The following is a 19,439-nucleotide window of genomic DNA, read 5'->3' as shown; positions in this document are numbered from 1 at the left end:
TAGAAAAAGAGGACAGGGCGAGGGAGTTTAAATGAATGATCTGGAGGCAAAAAGAAGTTTCATGGTGTCTATAAACCATAAACACGGGCATAACACAAAGCAGCATGGTGTTTCAGGCAGATACGGCTCTTGCCCTTTTCACTCGGTAAGGACGAACGGCGATGGGCTGCCACTGAGCCCGGGCACACCAGCTCCTGAGCTGCAGCCGGCTCCGGATGCGGACATGGGTGCTGTGTTTCGGCTGGGAAAGCAGGCAGGGCCAGGCCACGGGGCAGTTGTTGCCGTGGGTCCAGGGGAAGGAAGCCAGTGTGGGACCTTGTGGAAGAGAAGGGTGATATTTATTCAAAATGGCACATAGTTTACTCACTTTCAGTGTCCCATGGGTCATCTGCACCCAGACACCCACCCAGGCAGGCTGCGTGTGAGGTAGCAGGCCAGTGCCACCGGCTGTGGAGTCCTGGCACAGCTCTTCAGTTCTTCATGGCGACAGCAAGCTGTTTGCTGGATGTCCTTTTATACCCCCTAGGGATCTGTCAGGATCTTTAAGTCAAAGGCAAAATTCCTGCTTCCCATTGTTCTGTTGTTTTCTTTATCAGGATGTTTTATGGCTCCCCTCCTGTTCCTCCTCGCCTCTTTACCTTAGCTTGAGGCTTCAGTTTGTTCTTTGCCTTCTTGCTATCAGGTCCTTTGAAAGAATTTACTTCTACAGTGCCCTGTATCGATTAACCTAATCCTTTTTTTAACCCTTGTTTTTCTGTTCCTTCTAGCGCTTTCACACGCACATATTCATTCATCTTCCCTAACCTCAAGACTTGTGTTACAAATACTCTGACTTGTGCCAAAAGAGCATTGCTCCACCAACATCCAGGCATGATTTGGAGATAGGTACTGTTCTCCACAACCAGCATGGCCACCCTGTTTCCAGGAGGTAGAAAAGAGCCGTACGGATGTGAACCACGCATTGCTACCTGCTCTCAGGGCCAGAGAATAGCCCAGGCTCTCTTGTTAGTCATTGATGATAAACAGCCATAACTGTATATATGGTGAGAAGTAAGAGAGGGCCAGGAGCAGGCTCACACATTTGGATTGCTGCAAGAGCTGCCGAGCAGCGTGGACAGTCCCTGGCTGCTTTGGATCATCCCAAGTGGATCTCCCAACAGTTCTCCAGATCTCTTCGGAACAAAAAGTTACAAATGTGGCCAGCCCCGAAGCATCACGGATGCGGGACAGTTTGTGCTAGGTGGCTCGGCGGTCAAGTGTTACACCCTGGCCCTTTGTTTTTTTATTCCGCAGTAATGGGCACAGCCAGTATGTATTGCTCCCAATATCTCACTGCGGGTCTGCGACACACGATTCCTCCAAAATCAAAGCTGGGTTAAATTTTGCCTCTTACTTCTTAAAATCCAGGCCACTGTTGCAATGCATCGTACCAGGAAATTACCAAGGAAATAAAGACAGAACACTGTTCAAATTACTTATGAATTTGTATAATTTCTATTTAAATTTGTAAGGCATATGAAAAGAGTATACAGATTTCATTTTTTATATATTTTTTATATATATATGTATGCATTTGAAAATACAAAGTAACAGTTAGTAATATGTGATGAGTGACTGCTCAGCTATCAACCCCAGTATGAGAGTTCACAATTGAGGGTGGGAGGGGAAAGGTCATGTGTCTGTTTTCTCTAAAGGCAAACTAAAACTGCATATTGAACAATGCTTACAAATAATTGTGAAGATAGCACATTTGCATCAGACCTGTGTAGTGTGTAAGATGAAAACACCGCAGACACAATATATCCGACACCGACTATTACCGTTAAATAATGCTTTGTTAGAAAGCAAGTGCACGTTTGACGTGGACAAGGATGAATGACGAGGCTATAATGGTCTTTTTGTGGCTATAGGTGCTACAAAGGCTATTTTTAGCCATTTTCACATCTATTTTGTACATACAGGCAAAATCCATCAGAAGGAAACTTCCAGGTGACCCTATGACTAAAGCATTGCACCCTCTACTCCTGTGTGCTTGCTGAGGGCCTGCTCAGCAGAAAGCAGCTGTGGACGTCGCTTTTTATAGTCCATACATCTCTAATAGTGCGCTCCCTGATGCCAGGCTGGAGGACTGTTTCTTTCTTAGATGCTCTCCTCCTCTTTGCTTTCCAAAACCAAATGAGAGTCATGGAAGGATGACAAAGAGAGATCCTACATCAGTAGGATCACCCATCTACATCACCCATTTCCTCTGTCCACAGTGACAACCAAGTCTCTCCCTCCTCCCCTGTTGAATACTTATTATCAGATAGTCCATAGGCCAGTGACAGCCTGTGTTCCTCTCTTTGGGAGCACCAGGAAGGAAGTTTGATGGGTTATGCAGCCCTGAGAGAGGAGAAGGCGAAGTTTTATGCACCAGGAAGGAAGTTTGATGGGTTATGCAGCCCTGAGAGAGGAGAAGGCAGGAATTTTTATTTATTTATTTATTTATTTATTTTTAATTTCAAAGAAGACTCATGCAATGTGAAAAGGCGTTGTTCTTCGTTGACCTGCCCTGCAGGTCCCTAGCACAGAGGAGAGGGCTTCTAGGAAGTCAGGTGTGGTCCCACCTACAGGCTGGCCTCTCTCCTGGGCTAACCAGGGTGCTGCATGAGCACCAGCTGCCGGCTTGCGGCCCTCCGAGGCTTGCAGAGAAGCCAACAGAAACCCTCCCGGTAACTGTGAAGTTTGGCAACAACTGTGAAACAGAGACCAGAGGCAGCAATAACGACAGGTTAAAGGTGTGTTAGAAACAGGGCTATTTCTTCCCAAAATCCAGCAATTTAGCATAAGTCACTAGTCTGTAACATTGCTATAATTGTGTGACCTACACTGTTGCCCCAACTTCAACAAATGCTTTAATATTGACCGATGCCCTTAGCTTGCAATGCACAACAGACATTCATGTGTGCAGACATCTGTACAGACGCACAAACATACATAATTTAAGAATGAGCAAATAATGCCATACAATCATTATAAAAGAAGGATCGGCCAATAGCAGAACTTAAAATTACGCTGCAGAATGTACGCTGGCTTTTGTTTTTTCTGTCTTGGCTGGTGTCCATCTAAATCTCACAAGTAATAAAGAGCGGAGGCATCTTCTGTTTACTTCATTCTCTTTGCAACATCCAAATATGCATACTCAATTTCTTGATCAGCAGGACAAGTGTTTGTAAATTCATCTCTTGCATATGCATTGTTCAAGTATCTTGAAATCCCTGTCATTTCAGGTGGAAAATCAAAATTTCTATATTTTTTTGCAACAACCTTTTATTAAAAGAAAAAAGAAAAATATCATTACACACACTATCTGCAAAAAAACCCAAATCCACTCTTTATGCACACTTTTAATTTTCAATGTGTAAGTCTCTCATCATATGCAACGTAGAGGGAAAGGAAAAGGAAAGACACAAAAAAACCAGAAGACGTGGGATGAAGAATGCTAGTTAACAAGCTAACTCACTTAAAAGGATTTATTTGGTGTTAATATTCTGCTAGAGCTATGCAGAGCTACGTGGACCAGTAGACCACACCTGGAGGTGATGCAGCTTAAAACAGCAAAGGAGCTAGCATAAACCAGAATTAACAGAATAATCTTAGTAATAAACTGGCCCACATTTGGGTACTTTCACTGAAACAGAAAGGAAAAACTTGAATTAAAATACTAAATTTCAAATGGCTAGGGAAAACAACTATTGCCCAATACCTAATCCCTCCCTGTTGGCCAGCAAGGATGGTGTGACGTTCAGCCTCCACCATCCTTCAGACATTCACCTGACTTGAGGTGATTCTCCCTGTATTGGCTCTGCTGACCCCTGCTACCTCTCGCGCTTCGCTGTGCCTGAGCTTTGCGTGGGCGTGGGAAAGGGCTCATTCCCTTGCTGCTCTCTCTGGAATAGGTTCGACCAGGACATCTCTGGGAAAAGTTTTCACTCGTGGAGGTGTCAGAAAGCAATTCAATCCACTCTTCCTCTGACAAAATAGTAGTCAAAAAGGAAACTTTCTGAAGTGACCTTTTTTGTTTGAAAACCAGATGAATTTGCAGTGTGGCCATTTCTCTTCCAGAGCCTGGTTGGTTCCAGAGTGGCCCAGGGGCAGGCTGTGGCAACACCCAGACAACGTGGTCACCAGGACTGTTAGGTGTGTGTAGATGCTCCACAGCCCTGCAAAAAGAGGCCGGGAGCCTTGGCTGGAAGGCAGTGGGTGGTGGCTGCCCTGCCAGCATTATTGGTACTGGTGATGATATTCAGCAAAGCAAGAGTTTTGTATTAAAGGAAGGAGAGACAGGTGCAAATTTCAGCTTTTGCTGGCTTCTTGAATTAGCATGGACAAAATCATTTCATCTTACTGGTCCATGGCACTTTGTACGTGAAATGCAAATGAAAACACTGCTCAACAGCACTGAAGATAGCACTCATTTGATACTTGTGTGAGGCTTAGTGAGTGCGGCCACAGCCCAGGTACGAAACCAGATATTCTACGAAACCAGAGCCATCAATCTGAGGATCTGCCTAGCTGTGCTGCAATTAAATGGCCTTGTGCATTAGCATTCAGTGTCCGTACACAGCTACTGTGTGGCCTCAGAACAGATAAAGGATTCCTCTGCCTTTTAGAAAAGGACTTGAGCTTCTGTGTCGCCCTTCTCTTCAGGAAGCTAAAAAACAAAGGCAAACCTTGATTATATGGAGCTTTGGTAGGAGGTTGCAATCCGCTAAGGTGAGCTCATCTCCATCCAGGAACTTGCGGCTGGAAACGGTGATCTCCTCAGTGCTGTAAGCATCAATTTCATCGGGCAAGGGGCTATTTAAATAGTTGTCCAGCTTCCTCAGGGCTTTAAGCAAAGATTTTTCCAAATCTAGGTTAAGACAATAAAAAAGTCATTCAAGCCTGTACCACGGTCTCTCTGACACCAAGCAGAAAGGCGACTCCTGCATCCTGTCTCCTGGCACCAACCCAGCTCGCAGACACCCGGCCATGCCAACTCCTGCAATTCCTTTATCCTGAGCTTAAAACTTAATGCTGGGATAAGAGCTCTAAGTAGCTAAAGGGGGTTCTGAGAAAAACCAGACGGGGGCTGTGTTACCAGAAATGGCTCCTCAAGCACCTCAACAGGGTGTGCTTTTGCAGAGTGGCCCAGCAGAGTGGCTCGGCCTTCACATCGACTCTCGCCTTGGGAGGCACAGGGCAAGTGCCTGCCCACAGGCAGGACAGCAAGGCTGGGAGCGACGACAGCAAGCCACCGGGACGCCGCTTTGGGGTGTACGGGAAACTGGACCGTGAGTTCTGTGCTTTCGTCTGAGCGCACAGGAGTGGGGTCGGGGCAGCAGGGGCTGGCAAAGGTCAGCTGGGATTTCTGTGGGCTGGTGGTGCCCGTGTGCCACTGTGGAGAGGGGAGAAGGGAAGAGCAAAGGGAACAAGGCTGAGAGCTGGAGGACAGAGATGAGTTAATGCATGGTGGTAGTGAGCGTCCCGCTCTAGAGAGATATGCCATGGGGCTAGAGTCCTCATTATTTACAGAAATGGAGCAGAAAGGTAAGGTCTCAGTTCAAGCGGGCTGTGCTTTTAGCAGAGCTGTGGGGAAGGTGCAGTGTTACGGGCTTGAGAGCTGAAGAAACGAGGAGGAGCTGGAGTTGGTGCTCCCATGCTGACAGCGGTATCTGCGTAAACTAACTTTGGGAATCCTCAAATAAGAGAGTGAATAGGCACAGATTTCCACAGCCTTTATGCTCTGAAAAATGACTGCTTAACCTAAGCTGTGAATGGGGTATCTCCAGCACAGTGTGCTAGAACTGTACAGCTTAATTTTTTCCAGTAACTACCAGGGCTGACGAAAGGACCGCAGCACATACTTTCATTAGCATCTTTTCTTGGGTTCTTTATGAACGCCGAGAATTTTGCAAACACATCATTTCCTGCAGAGTTAGACTCGGGGTGGTTTGGTGCAAGTTTGGGATACCTGAGGAGTCAAAAGAAACAAAAAGAAGTTATACGACTAGCCATTCATCTCCACTAATTATTTAATATACATTATTTACATTGCAGCATCACAATATACGGCCACACAGGACTCTCAAAGGGAACCATCCTGAACTAAAAATCACTTAGCAAGTGCAAATTTAAACCACAGTTAAACCATGTGGATGACCTCCTTTTCCTGAGGGAGATGGGAAATGACTGTTCATGCTGCAAATACTGCCCAAACAGCCCAGTGCCTCTCCCAGGCCTCCTCCACTGGAGGTGAGGCTGCGTGGAGCGTGGCTTCTGCCATGAGGAGGAGCGGAGGGGAAGTCCCTATTCACAATAGCTGCTGCTCCTCCTAGCCTCCTTGCCTGGAGGAGCTCAGAGCAGCCGGTCCAAGCAGCTGTGGTTGCCAGGGGCAGATAGGAAGGGAAAAGCGGAGGGGAGCAGCTGCTTGCCTAGTTTAAGTCAGGTTCAGCTGCTTGAGAAGGGAGCGCTGCGGAGGGGGCTGCTGTCCCAGGGGAGAGAAGGTGCGTGGGTGGGGGACACAATACTACTGATGATGGGACAGCGGGGTTTGGGGAGAGGTGGGAAGAGCTGCGGGGGTGGGGAAGGACAAGTCCGAAACCCAGACCCTGCTGTGTGCTCAGATGGGCCCACCCGGCCACTCAAAATGAGCCCCAGCACGTCTGCTGTGTGGGAGGCTTTCACTGCCCTTTTCCTCCAGCTACCTGCTCCCAGTAAGCATAATTATTTGTACAGTGTGAAGAGGGAAACCTCCAACAAACACAAGTGGAGGAAAAGAGGTCAGGTTTCTGCAGTGGCATGCAGGTTTCTGCACATGCTTGCTGCAGCGGGGTGGATTTCATGCTTTGGGAATGACTGTGGTGGCACAGCAGTGAACTCAGGGCAAAGGCGAGGGCGGCGGGAGGAGCGCAGCCGGCGTCTCGGGGCCACCCCAGGGCCATCCCCTGCATGGTGCCAGGCTTCAGCACTGTTTCGCACCAGTCAAAATTACCCCTCCCTGCAAGCTCCACCACGGCGGCCGGACCAGCCCCCCCGAGCCTCCCATGCGCAATTATAACACCTGCAGCTCATCGAGGGCCTGACCCACCGAAACCAAGGGGGTTTGGGCACTGACCCCTGTCGAGGGCCATGAGGGGCTAAAAGCAATAGAAGCGGCCAGGAATACAGTACCGGGGCGGCGCTAGCTTTTCTTCCAAGAACTCCTCAATCTTATTGACATCGGTTTTCACTTCGCCGTCAAATGTCATGAAGGGGGGGTTTGTTCCCGGGGCGAGGTTCTGCAGATCAGCAGGCTTTCTAATGGGAGGAAAGAGATGGGGTAAATCACAACAGGAACCACATTTGCAATTTCGACGCTTAATTGCAATGAACTGTTTCACCTTTAAAATAGCAGGCTGCTCTACATCTTTCTTACAAAATAAGACTTAGTCAGTGCCTCACACGGGTGGTGTGAGAATTCGCTAGCCCGTTATCTGAATGCGCTCTGAAATGCTTAAAATAAACCCCAAAACTCCTGTGTTATGTTACAGAGACCTACTGCAAAACAGATTAAAATCTCAACTGCTTCAAAGGAGTTAGTCCACTTTATACTAGTGAACCCTAAAGAGGAATCAGGCCTCCAGACTGTTAACGTAATGTCAAGCCATGGTGCGCATTTCAAATCTATCAGAAGAGAATCACCCTTTAAAATCACCATTTTGGAAAAGTTGTTCTGAAAAGGAGAACTCTGGTTACAATCTCACCTTTTCAAATCCACAGTTGTGACATTAAATATGACACCTTTTAGCCACAGAATCATAAAGAGACGCTGAGAGAACGGGCAATTTCCAATACTTTCCCCATCACTGCCAGCCTACAATTAAAAAAAAAAAAAAGGTATACATACATCTGATGACAGCAAATTTTGATAGCAGATGCAGTAGGAAAGCAGAAAACCCAGATCTGCTACGAGTACGTGTAGCATGTTACTCATCTCTACTAACACCTATTTTCATGCAAAGTTGCTTTATATCCTTCTCCAAACATGCCCATAGATATAATGAAGAATCCTGTCATCTTGGAGACGTAGTTTTTCATGAAAATGCATAATGAATATTGCCATAAGTTAGAAAGCAAAATTGAAATCACAGCAGTCCTTCCAAAGGAAATAGTCTCCACCTCATTTGTCTATGTGAACATAAATCTACTTAAGTCACTACAAGATTAAAACAAGTTAAATCAGTTTATGATCACGGGAAACAAATAGAGAAAGATTTACCAGCATAAATTGAGATGTAACATCTAAAGCGCTTAAGGGAATAAACAGAATAAATCAAATAATTAAGAATTTCAAACTAAACAACTGTGGGGGCCCCAGAGAAGAAGGGAAGTTTGGCAGTAGCCTTGCTCCAGCTGAACCCACCCATCTCTGCGCTTTGCTGAACTGAGGACTAAGGAAGCACAAGTGCCACATCCCCCTGTCTAATCCCTCCTCGTTATAGACCCAAGGCTCCCACTTTTAAGACTGACGTGTGGCTGTATCCAAGTCACGTAACCTCTCTTTCTGTGTGCCCCTATAATGATGGTCTTTCCCTTTTGGCTAAGCAAATCACCAGGTGTCAGTGTAAAGCACAAGAGGCGCAACTCACCGTACGTGTGGCCACAGAAGCGTTGCTCTCTCTCATTTTGTTAAGAGGCTTTGTTAAAATGAGGCCAAGTCTTGCATAGTTGCTATTGGTTAAGTTAGGCTTCACGCTACGTTGTTGGAAGAGATCAGCGGTCTAATTTTTAAGCCCTTCATATGATTCTCCTAAAGTGCAGTTTTAAAACTTAGATTAAATGTAAGGGCGCAGAAGTAAAAAAACAGGTGTATCATTTACTTAGTTAATAGGTTAGTTCATTAAGGTTTGCAGACCTTATAACCAAACAACACACATTAATGAAACCAGTTCTGCTTGCTCTTTCACCTTCCTCGACATGATCAAATGAATCTCAAATATAGTAAAAAGTTCACCATAAACAAACAGTGCCGTCGGATTGCTTTACAGTGCTCACCTTCACAAAGAGCTCTATGTCTGGAAATGACCACCTACTCTGGAGCAGGCAGGTTTCTGCCATGGAGCTCGAGGGACGCATGAGGAGGGATTCTCCTGCGGCTTGATAAACCGTCTTATTCTCTCTATCAACCCGAAGGATTCTCCTCTGATAACCCTCTGCTGCTTTCTGCCTCTGGTACTGCAACAACCACTGGCTTTCTCGGTAGGGGAAACTAGAATAGCCTATTGCCTTAAACACTGGCAGGGGATGAAAACTTTTAGAAATGCTAGAACAGCTGGACTGCTGTGTTTGAAAAGTCTCGTTTCGTAGGTGGCAAAAATGAAAGCTGGTCAAAAGCTACTATTGTATTTTTCCTCCTACTCAGAGCACTGCTTTCCAGTGCTGTACAGTTTACAGCAACAAGAAGATAGAAAACTACTGTGTATTTTGTAAAAATAAGACTACAAATGCTGCTACCGTGTGCTTAAAACAGAGCTAAATACATGACACCACCATTTTGTCTCATCCTGCCTCTTGTGTCAAGTTTTACCCACCCCCCAAGGAAAAAGGGGGGTGAAGGGCATTACTGTGACCCCTCGGTGCTAGCAATGGGTACCCCCACCCTCTGCCAGGCTGCACTGAGGGGAGAAGCAGCAGCCAGGGGACATCATTTCAGATGTGCCATGTCTGGAGGAGGCAGGCAGGTACGTCTGGCGATGAGTTGGCTCCCGCCAGCTCCTTTCCAGCTGCCCCTCGCTCTCTGGCAGTGGAGGTGCTGCTGCAACCGCTTCCCCGCCCGCTGCCCTCACACAAGCTGTGCTGCCAACAGCCAGCTGTTCACCCGAGATGGGCTCCCAGGGAAACCCCTCGAGCGGGACACTGAAGGGACAGCAGCCCAACCTGGTACCAACCCGTGCTTTGGTGTCTTACACAGTTTATTATAGAGGAATGTCAACCATTAAGCTAAGTCGGTGAAGAAATAATCTTACAGTAACAGATTGCTATGGTCTGGGGAAAGAAAGAACAAGTGTCCAGAAAAACAGTTCCTACCACTGGTTTGATGTTTTCATTCAGCCTTGGATAGGAAAAAATAAGTTACCTATCTCAGCAGGGTTCATGTACCATTTGGAGAACATTCCAGATAGCTCTGTGCTCAAGAAGAGCTGTGTGATCAAGAGTGACAGCAGGGTGAACTTTTCCTGATCAATTACTATCTTCTGCTGGCCATTAAATACGAAAATTTTGGCTCCCTCTAACTTTTACTGCTGGAGCTAAGGAAACGCAATTGTTGCTTCGTTTTGCCCCCCATCACCTTGGTGACAGTACATTTCAGGGAGCCGGACGCAGCAGCCCCAGCCTGCTCTTCTGGGGAAACATCCAGAGGTAGAGTCAGAGATCCAGGTCAGGACAGACGTGTTACCGTGACAAACACAGGCATGAAGCAGGCACTGAGTCCCAGTTTGTCCCTAACTGGAATGACATATAGGCAACCAGGAAGGTGAGGGACTGGCAGCCCTGGAGATGTTACAGAAGCAACCTCCTGTCTTGTTTCTAAGTGTAAACTTTTTCATGTCCATACCTACTCGGGAGTAAGATTTTCTACAGCACTACTGTCTTTCTATTTTGCAATGGATAAAATAGCAAACAGCGAATCTCTCAGCCTTTTACCTTCATGCCTCTCAGCCTGCTAGCAACCTTTCACAAAAAATCACTTGAACACCGAGGAATTGAATAGAATGGGGGATTAAGCATCGCTGATTACAGCAATGCTCTGCCAACTGTAATGACTGAGATGATCAATTGTTTATTTGGTACTTTTTGACTACTTCTGTGGGCTAAGTTCTGATGGTGTTAGACACACTAATGTCCAAAAGACATTTGACCTTCATGTACTGTGCTGTCTCCCCTCCCATGCTGTTTACAAGGGACATTAATAGTGTACTGCTATCTTAGCTGTGTTCTGTGCAATGCAGGTACCACGGTCTCTAGTGAAGTGCTGCAGTGTTTGCCCAGCTTTGCTGTCTCCAGTGGTTATGGTACACACTTGGCTTTTACAGCAGCAAATAAATTCACAGAGGCTAGGATGTTTCCCCATTTCTGATGTGGCCATGATCCTTCTCACAGGCTAAGGAGGAAATCTTCTGAGCAGTTTCCTTGTGAAATCATTGGTGCACTTCATTAATATAAATCTATTCTAAAAGCCCATGCTATCCAGGCTGTGTAGTACATCCCAACATCTAAGATGGGGCCGTGTCCTCTATGGGTGCTGTGCCTGGACTGAGAACAACAGGCAGATCTTTGGGAGTTACTCAGTCAAAAGCCTCGGCGGCTGAGGTCCTGTGGTAAAGGAGGCAGCAGCCGTTCAGGTAGGGACAACTGGGAAGCTGGTGAACCACAGAGAGCTTTAGGAAACCGAAAGCCATTTAGTCCCCAGGGGCTTGAGTTCTGGGTGAGAGGTGAAGGGAGGACAAATCTCTAGACTTGCCGCGCCAGGGCTGGTGGTGGATACCTCCAGGTTTCCTTCAGTTCTGCAGAGCTGGAGGCAAATTACAGTAGCCCACACAATAGCACAAGCAGTGATTAAACCTTTCCCTACTGTAACAGTGACCAGCAGCCTAAAGTGACTGCAAGACCTTGAACACCAAGTCTGATTCAGACCTTGACACGGTTTGACCTGGCAGCTCAAAGACACTACAGTTTCCTACAACCTTTGCTGAAAGCCCAAAACGTGGGTATTTTAGCCTCCTGCAGAAAACAGGGTGAATACAGCTAGCTAAAATGCCTTCAGATACATCAACTTGCATTTTGGCTTACAGGAGACAACTCTGTTCTCCTAACTCAGCTCATCTAATCCGGGGAGCTACAATTCCTACTGGACATAAAAGCATCAGTGACACATGCCAAAGGTGTTTGTTTAAGTTGCCAAACAGAGGGTCTGCCATGATGACACCACCCACTCAAAAATGATGAGCTGGGACACTGAAATAGCTTTATAGCTGTGTATCAAGCAACACGACAATAGCTGAAGTATGCCATCATCCTACAATAATGTACTTTCCAACAAAGCAAGGGCGGCCTTTTTACAGAAGTGAGACTGTGTGTCGACATCTTACCTTGCAGGGATACGACACAGCAGTAAGAGAGCCAGAAAAGACCCGCCTGTCACATATTAATACCCCCAGGAAGAGAGCGCAGCTAGGGGCATTGCAGCCTGGGAACAAAACTCCCTGCATTTTTCTCCACAACACCGTTCAGGGATGTGTAACTTTGAGCTGTGCTTGGTACACGCGCAGAATTTAATTACACTTCCTCACTGTTGTGCTTAGTGATGATGCAGGGTGAAATCTTAACTCTGGTGAAGTCAGACGGAGTCTCTTGCTGTTGATTCAATGGAGGATTGTGTTTCCAGACTGGTTATAATCTTAATAACCAGGCAAATGCTGCTGTAATTGTAGGTAATGCTGCAAGTTGGCCTCCACCTGCAATTGTTGTGACATTCTCTCAACATCCACATCTTGTGGGTGAAGCGGGTCAAATCCCCAAAACACAAAGCTTGTTTTTATGCTCTTCTGCTGCTTAAATAGATGGCTAACCAGTGTCTTGAATAAGTGGCATTTACGTTTTAATTGTGATTGGTCAGGAGGTCAATATGCTTTTTCTAGTAATACTGGGATTTAATGAGTTCATTAGTCAAACAATTAAGACAGCCATTGCTGCAGAGGAGAAAAATGTCAGGCCGTGCACAGAAGCTTCCGTTCAGAGCCTTCAGAGCCCTAGGCAGCAATCGTATATTGTGACAGTATCGACTTAAGACAGTTCTCCGTAATCATGTGCCATTACTTAATGGGATTATTAGCCTATGCTCCCTGTTTTCATTCATTTTTCACTGTTCCACACTCTCTTTGGTCTTTTTTTTGGTGGTTGTTCTGGGTCTTGCTCAAAGATGCTGGGAAAGGAAAAAGCTCTCCACACCCTTCTTTCCATTACTGCTTAAGCTCATGGGTAGGAGCACCACCATGCCTTAGCCTAATTTCACTAGGCAGCAAGACCTTATGCACAAGATATTAAAGAGGGTCCCAAAAGAACTATATTCAGTTTCTGGAGCTGCTGCTGCCACCTTGATTCAGCAGCTCTGCTTTTCTGAGTGGCCTTGAAGAGGTCACTTGCCTCCACATCCTCATCCATAGCAAGAGGATAATTATAGTGACTTTACCCAGGAGTCACACACTGTATGTCATTCTTAAACCAGTAGTTTGGGCCCTCCCTGAGCTGGAGTTGCTCTGGCCCTGGAGCTGTTGTAGTAATTTGTTTTGTAACCATTTCTGTCCAAACATCTCAGGAACTAGGTTTTTGAAGGTTCTTCTATTGACCTCAAATGTTCTGTGCCTTCAAAATTGTGACGCGTGGAATTTGTTTTTCCTGGACTTTTTGTTTCCTTTTGAAGGTTAAGCACGGAAGAAACAGTTCAGAAGGAGCAGAGAAGACTTTATTATTTGTTTTCATATAATTATATAATCCCTCCGAAGCTACAATAAAAAGTAGAACAAGGAGCATAACTTTTTTTTTTCCCCAAAAGCTGAACTCCAATTCCATTTTCTTTCTTTGACACAAGGGAGCTAAGTTACCTCCTTTCCCATATTTATGCTGGCTAAGAAGCAGGTTTATCCAGCAAGTGGAGCAGAACCGCTGCCTACTGGGAGACAACGAACCATCCAGCTGGGACCAGCATCGTGGATCTGCCCCTGCCTGTTCTGCTGAGATGGCTCTCAGGCTGAACGGGTACTTTCCCCCAAGTTTCCTTATTCGATCCTCAGCTATCAGGCAGTTTTTGTGTGCTCTTCCTTCTCATACCGCACCAACAAATCCCCTCCCCTTTTTCACAACGCATTTGATCTCCTGTCAAAGAACAGGGACCGCAGCACGTGGCTCAAAACTACTGCCTGAAAAACTACAAGGAGTTCGCAAGCTTGGGCCGCCTGTGGGAAGCAACTTTAAGCCTGGGTGTGACTTTCAAGACCAACAGCTATTTTGCTTTAATTCCTTCTACAGACTCGTTTGTTCTGCACTGGCATGGATTAACTGAGCCCACTGCATTCCTAGCACCAACTGTTGCCCTGAACTAAGCCCTGCAATACCAGCCTGACTGCAGTAGCTTCTATGAGCAGCTACCACTGGCTCTGCACACGTAGCGGCAATGCAAGAAAGGCCCCTGTGGTAGACAGCTCTGCTTCCTGCCCTGCTGCACCGCTGGGACCAGCCATTGAACTTGGCTACATGATGGCCAAGGAGAAAGGGGAGGGGAGCTCCCAGTGCCTCCCCTCTCCTCCTCACCCCTGAGAGGAAATCCCACTGCCCTCTGGTTTACCATGAAGTGCCCAAGCCATTTTTTTTTAAGATCACAGGCAGAAAGACAGAGGGAAGCGGTATGACAGCACTCCCATACTCCCGCGAGCGCAAAGACCTCCTTCAGCCTTGGCAATAGGTTCTGAGAAGCACATGGGTTTGACTGCAGCTGCACTAGAAAACATCTATTTTCTAGACATAACCATGTTCTGTTAGCATGCTGTGACAGATACATGGTTTTAATTTTTTTAAAAAAAGCATCTACTCCTTGAGGATGCAAAGTGTGTTTTGCATTCTTGATGCCTGCTACAGTATTCACACAGATTCCTATAGTACACCATCACTGAAAAAAACCCCAAAATTGGCAATATTACTTCTGTTATGAACGCAATAAAAATATAGTTACAGTTCTGTTAGCATGCTGTGACAGATACATGGTTTTAATTTTTTTAAAAAAAGCATCTACTCCTTGAGGATGCAAAGTGTGTTTTGCATTCTTGATGCCTGCTACAGTACTCACGCAGATTCCTATAGTACACCATCATTGAAAAAAAACCAAAATTGGCAATGTTACTTCTGTTATGAACGCAATAAAAACATAGTTACAAGTCATTTTGGTTCACTGAAGGCAACTATAATGTACTTAATAACATATGATATTCTGTGCTAGGCACAGAAGCATCACAGGCATGTCATTTGGGTCAGACCACGTTCAAACCGAAGCTTTTGCGAGGAAGAGAGAGATTACCTGGAATTTTCTCTGTCTAAGCACTGTGTTCATTTTGTGGCCTAGGGCTAGGGCACGAACACTCAAATGCTGAAATTTAGAGAACTCTTTTGATGCCACCTACTGGGCTTGAAATGGAAATCCTGACTTCTGCTCTTGGAGCGATGAAAAGTGGCAGCCTCACACTCATGTGTGGTAGCACATCTCATCATGTGAGGTTCTGCCTCGGAGCCACCTCCACAGCAAGATGCCTTGCTTTTTGCTAACGGCATGCTTGAGAGTACTTGAGATGCTGAAATTGTACTTCCAGGCTAAGTTTTAAGATAAAGCATCTGTAATTTAAAATATATTTTAATGGACAAAGTAAAAATTTTGCCACTTACTATTCCAATACTTTTAAACAGTCATGTAGCTCTGCCTATCCGCTAATATCCAACACTTAAAACAGATGTTTCCAGCTGCTGTTTAATTCCTCAGGCAAATAGCAGAAATATATTTTAAATGTGGCTGCTAGTTGGGATTTCTGCACATAAATTGTATTTTTGGTACGTGCTAGGGTAGACTCTTCCTTTGTGTGACATCCCCAACAGTGAAGTTCAATAAGAAAGCTGTGTTAAACAGCAATTGGACACTCGTTCAGCTAAAAAAAAAAATTTCCCCTTCCCTTTCTCTCTTTTTTAAGAGCAAAATAAGCACCTTGATATTGAAAGTGTGCCATAAGGATTTTTGTTTTAAAAAGAACACCAAACATACTTAAAGGATTACAACTTTGAACACGCAAGTTCAATAACACACTTTTTGTCCTAAACCCTAATTAAGCTTTCAGGTTAAGGAGGCAACAGTAAACATAACTACAAGCATTCTGCTAAAAATAGCTTCTTTCTCTTTTTAAGGTGCTAAGACAAAAAAGCGTGCAGGGGAAGGAGGGAGCAAGTATCCTCAAATGTTTTCTCTAAAGAATGAAGGGATGGTTTGACTTTCACCATCCTCTCCTACGACATCACTTCTAGGCCCCGTTTTCCTGCTGAAGCTGGAAGTCCGCCCCTGCTGACTCAAATGCAACTGGGGACAAACCCTGGGTGCTCTCCTTCCAGTGCAAACAGCTTCCAGTAGTTGAGCAGCTGAGCCTTCAATCAGAAGAGTGTCCATGTTGAACTCCACCCCTGCAGGAAGCACGGCCCTTTTCCACCTGAGCAGGAATGATCCCCTTCTCTATCTACCATCCCCCTACGTAAGAAGGACCAAGTTTGGGTGGCAAAGACTATCACAGCTGCAGCCTTCAGCTACATCATAGACAAGTTCTCACTCTATACACCCCTCCTCATGTGTTTGGGTGGTTCAAGATATGGTCTCAGTAGTGAGATCATTCAGTGCAAGACTGCAAGGATCCCCGTGACCACCCATCCAAACTAAACCATGCCAACGTGTTGCAATACATCTTATAGGGCATGCAAAATTAGTAATCTGGATGGTCGGCTGAAAAATGGACCCTGGGGCCTCTGGATGTCTTCCACTTTCTCCCCTTTCTCCTACCTCTCTTTCAAGTAACAATCAGTCAATGCATTTATGCGTGCCTGTAACTTTTAAACAAGCAAGTTGGCTCACCAGCTGCAAATAGAAGGATGGGTCCTTTAAGTTTTGTATCTGCTAAATATCCTCTCGAATGACAACCTGAAATGCAGCTAGTTACGTTGGCTCAAGTGGTTTTAATTTTGTTGTCAGAATAAAGCAGACTTTCATTATAAGCCCTGTGCACTCAGTAGGGGAGGAGAAATGACGAAGTAGAGCATAAGTTGACTTTACATCTCAATGATCCAGTCTGCAAATTGAGGCGGTTTGGGAAGAGGGCGTGTTAAAAAGGGTAGGTGCCCAGATTAGCAAGCTGCACAAAACCTGAAGACAGGTGCAGGCAGAACTGCAGGAAGGAAACCTGGAGTAGGAACCAACAACTCAATTTGTATGCACTTGGCTTGACCGTGACCTGCTACTACCCCGGAGGGAAGAGCCTGGTTTTGTTAAAGAAACATGAAGCCCTCTCCATCCAGGTCAACGGATGCCGTGTGCTACAGGGAGAGGCAGCAGTGCAGAGAGTCCCACGGCACAGAACAGAATGTGATTAACCAAAAAGCACGTCTTTTAGAGCACCAGGGTAGCTGGAGGTGGTTCAAATCACTGGGTATGCTGGCTTTCCTGCTCTCTTCCTCCCCCTCACAAAAATTGAAATGCGCACTGGTCCAGGAGGGAGCCTTGGAGGTCCCGTCTGGCATTTCAGCAAAACATAAGGGCAAGTTTCAGTCAGAGAGATGCTGGAGAATTATCTAATGATAACAACCAGACCTGCAGATGGAGCCTGCAACCCAGGAGGCAGGAACAGCAGCAGCACCACCAGTGCTTTTTGGAACAGACTGAATACCCCACAAACTGATAACCCCGAGTGCTGGGATAACGGGAAAGAGATAAAAATGGTTACAAACTGTTATGTTACACACTGAAGCTGGAAGCCACCTCGCATAGAGTCAGCCAGAAAAAAAACAGGTCTCTGGTTAGTAGAGACAGATATACATAGAGAGCGAGCCACTCCTTGAGGGTTCATCATCTTGTCTGTCTCACCCATCCACCCACTTGGGATGACGTGCTCTCTGGTAGTGCCGCTTTCTCTGACTACAGCACTACATAGCCCTATAGAGTTTAGGCATCTAATTTAACTTAAGTGCGCTGACTCCCACCCTTGGAGACTACTTATCAGCTAGAGATAACTGCTGAAAAAAAGAAGACCGGAGTGCATTATTCCCAGCGTGCTGACCCAACTGCCCGATGGAGCTGTAGGGAAAAGGTGATGTTGCCTTAGGTTACATCAAAGCTGACGCTTCCATGGAGGCAGGGCAGCATTCAAACCGCAGCACAAGACACTGTACACGGGTCCTGAAGAGGTCTCTGCAAAAATCTGGTTCTCCGCTTTCATGAAAGATTAACTCAAACTCAGTCAAGCACTACTAAGATGACGATGAAAATGAGGAACCTATTTTACAACAGAGGGCAGGAAAATCTATTCTTGCTTAAATTTGGAAAGCAAAAACTGAGGGAAAATATGATCACTCAGTGCAAGTATAATTTTTTCCCTGATAGTTGGGGGTGATGCTGAACAAAAACAAAAGGGTAGAAACTGTCCATGAATGTTTCTAGCTGACAACTGGAAGGGTTCCTAACCACCACAGCACGAGGTTTTGAACCAGGTTTCCAGTAGGATTAGCAGGTGTATCAATATGTACGTGCATATGTGACAGCACAAGAGGAAAAAAAAAACATTTTGTCTCAAGATGAGATTTGATCCCTTTCAGCAGGGACTTGGACTTACTTCTCTACCAGAAGGTTCCTTGCTGCCCGTTGTTTCTTTGCACGTGACATGGACATCACTCCAAGGACAAGACGATGGCAAGTGCCATGCTTTTGTATTCCATGCCACTGAATGTGTCCAAGTGAAAATAACGCATGTAGCAAACTTGGGGGCAATGACGGAGGGGAAAGGTCCTGCTCAGTAAACAGCAGCAGCTATCCCAAACAGAGTTTACACTCTAAAATAATTGAATGATTCCTTGGAAAAGGAAATAGGTGATGGATATGGTATCTCTGACAGTGAGCTCCAGCCAGACACCAGACAGGGTGCTGTTGGCAATGAAGAGAGTCCATGTATTAAGATCAGCCAGACAGTAAGAAGTAAATGGTGCCAGAGGTTATCCTCTTCTGAGGAAGAACAGGAGAGCAGTTAGCACAAAATGGCATTTTATTTAAAGTGGCTTGAGCAAATCACTGCAAATCTAACTGCTGACGCTGTATGTTTGATGCATGCTTGCAACGAGGGATGGACATGTGCTAGTATGGGCCAGTATTCACCCACTGGCCAGGTACAACTGCCCAACACACAGAATACAAGGAGCAATGCAAGGATCCCAGGGACGGCAACTGACAAAACACTCTCCTCAGCCCAGTAGTCTCACACAGCACTGGCAAAAGGCAACAGAGTCTGAGCTGCAATGGGACACAAGTCTTGAGGCAGCTACAGGATCCAAACGCAACCCAGGATGGCTGCAGCAGCAGCATCCTCTCAGACAGCGAGGATATCCAAGCAGTTCAGGCTTAATGGAGTACAGGAGGGCTCAGGAAGTATCTCAGCCACCAGCTGGCCTGATTGTGGATAATAATCAAAACAAGGTATAGGCATACTTGGTACCAGAATGCCATCTAGCAGAACAGCAGCAGCAATGGATAGGGAGAAAACCTCCTACCTGTAAAAGCAATACCACCAAAGGCTAGGATGTTGATTCAAAGATGA

The 19,439-nt window shown here is 45.8% G+C and overlaps 1 protein-coding gene across 1 annotated transcript in view; it reads right to left on the bottom strand.

Annotated features, from left to right (window-relative positions):
- Window positions 1-2,886: 2,886 nt before the first annotated feature.
- CLIC6 (chloride intracellular channel 6) overlaps window positions 2,887-19,439 on the bottom strand; it is a 41,740-nt gene continuing 25,187 nt past the window's right edge. The window contains exons 5-9 of the mRNA XM_019473036.1: window positions 7,767-7,876; window positions 7,195-7,320; window positions 5,889-5,995; window positions 4,713-4,894; window positions 2,887-3,306 (exon numbers count right to left, since the gene is read on the bottom strand). Of these exons, the coding sequence (XP_019328581.1) occupies window positions 3,145-3,306; window positions 4,713-4,894; window positions 5,889-5,995; window positions 7,195-7,320; window positions 7,767-7,876 (687 nt within the window). The 3' untranslated portion in view covers window positions 2,887-3,144. The remainder of the gene's footprint in view (window positions 3,307-4,712; window positions 4,895-5,888; window positions 5,996-7,194; window positions 7,321-7,766; window positions 7,877-19,439) is intronic.

This window comes from Aptenodytes forsteri, unplaced genomic scaffold (genome assembly GCF_000699145.1).
Source record: "Aptenodytes forsteri isolate BGI_AS27 unplaced genomic scaffold, ASM69914v1 Scaffold2, whole genome shotgun sequence".
NCBI classification, from domain to species: Eukaryota; Metazoa; Chordata; class Aves; order Sphenisciformes; family Spheniscidae; genus Aptenodytes; species Aptenodytes forsteri.
The sequence above is the reverse complement of the archived record's forward strand: the minus strand, read 5'-3'. Positions and strand labels throughout refer to the sequence as shown.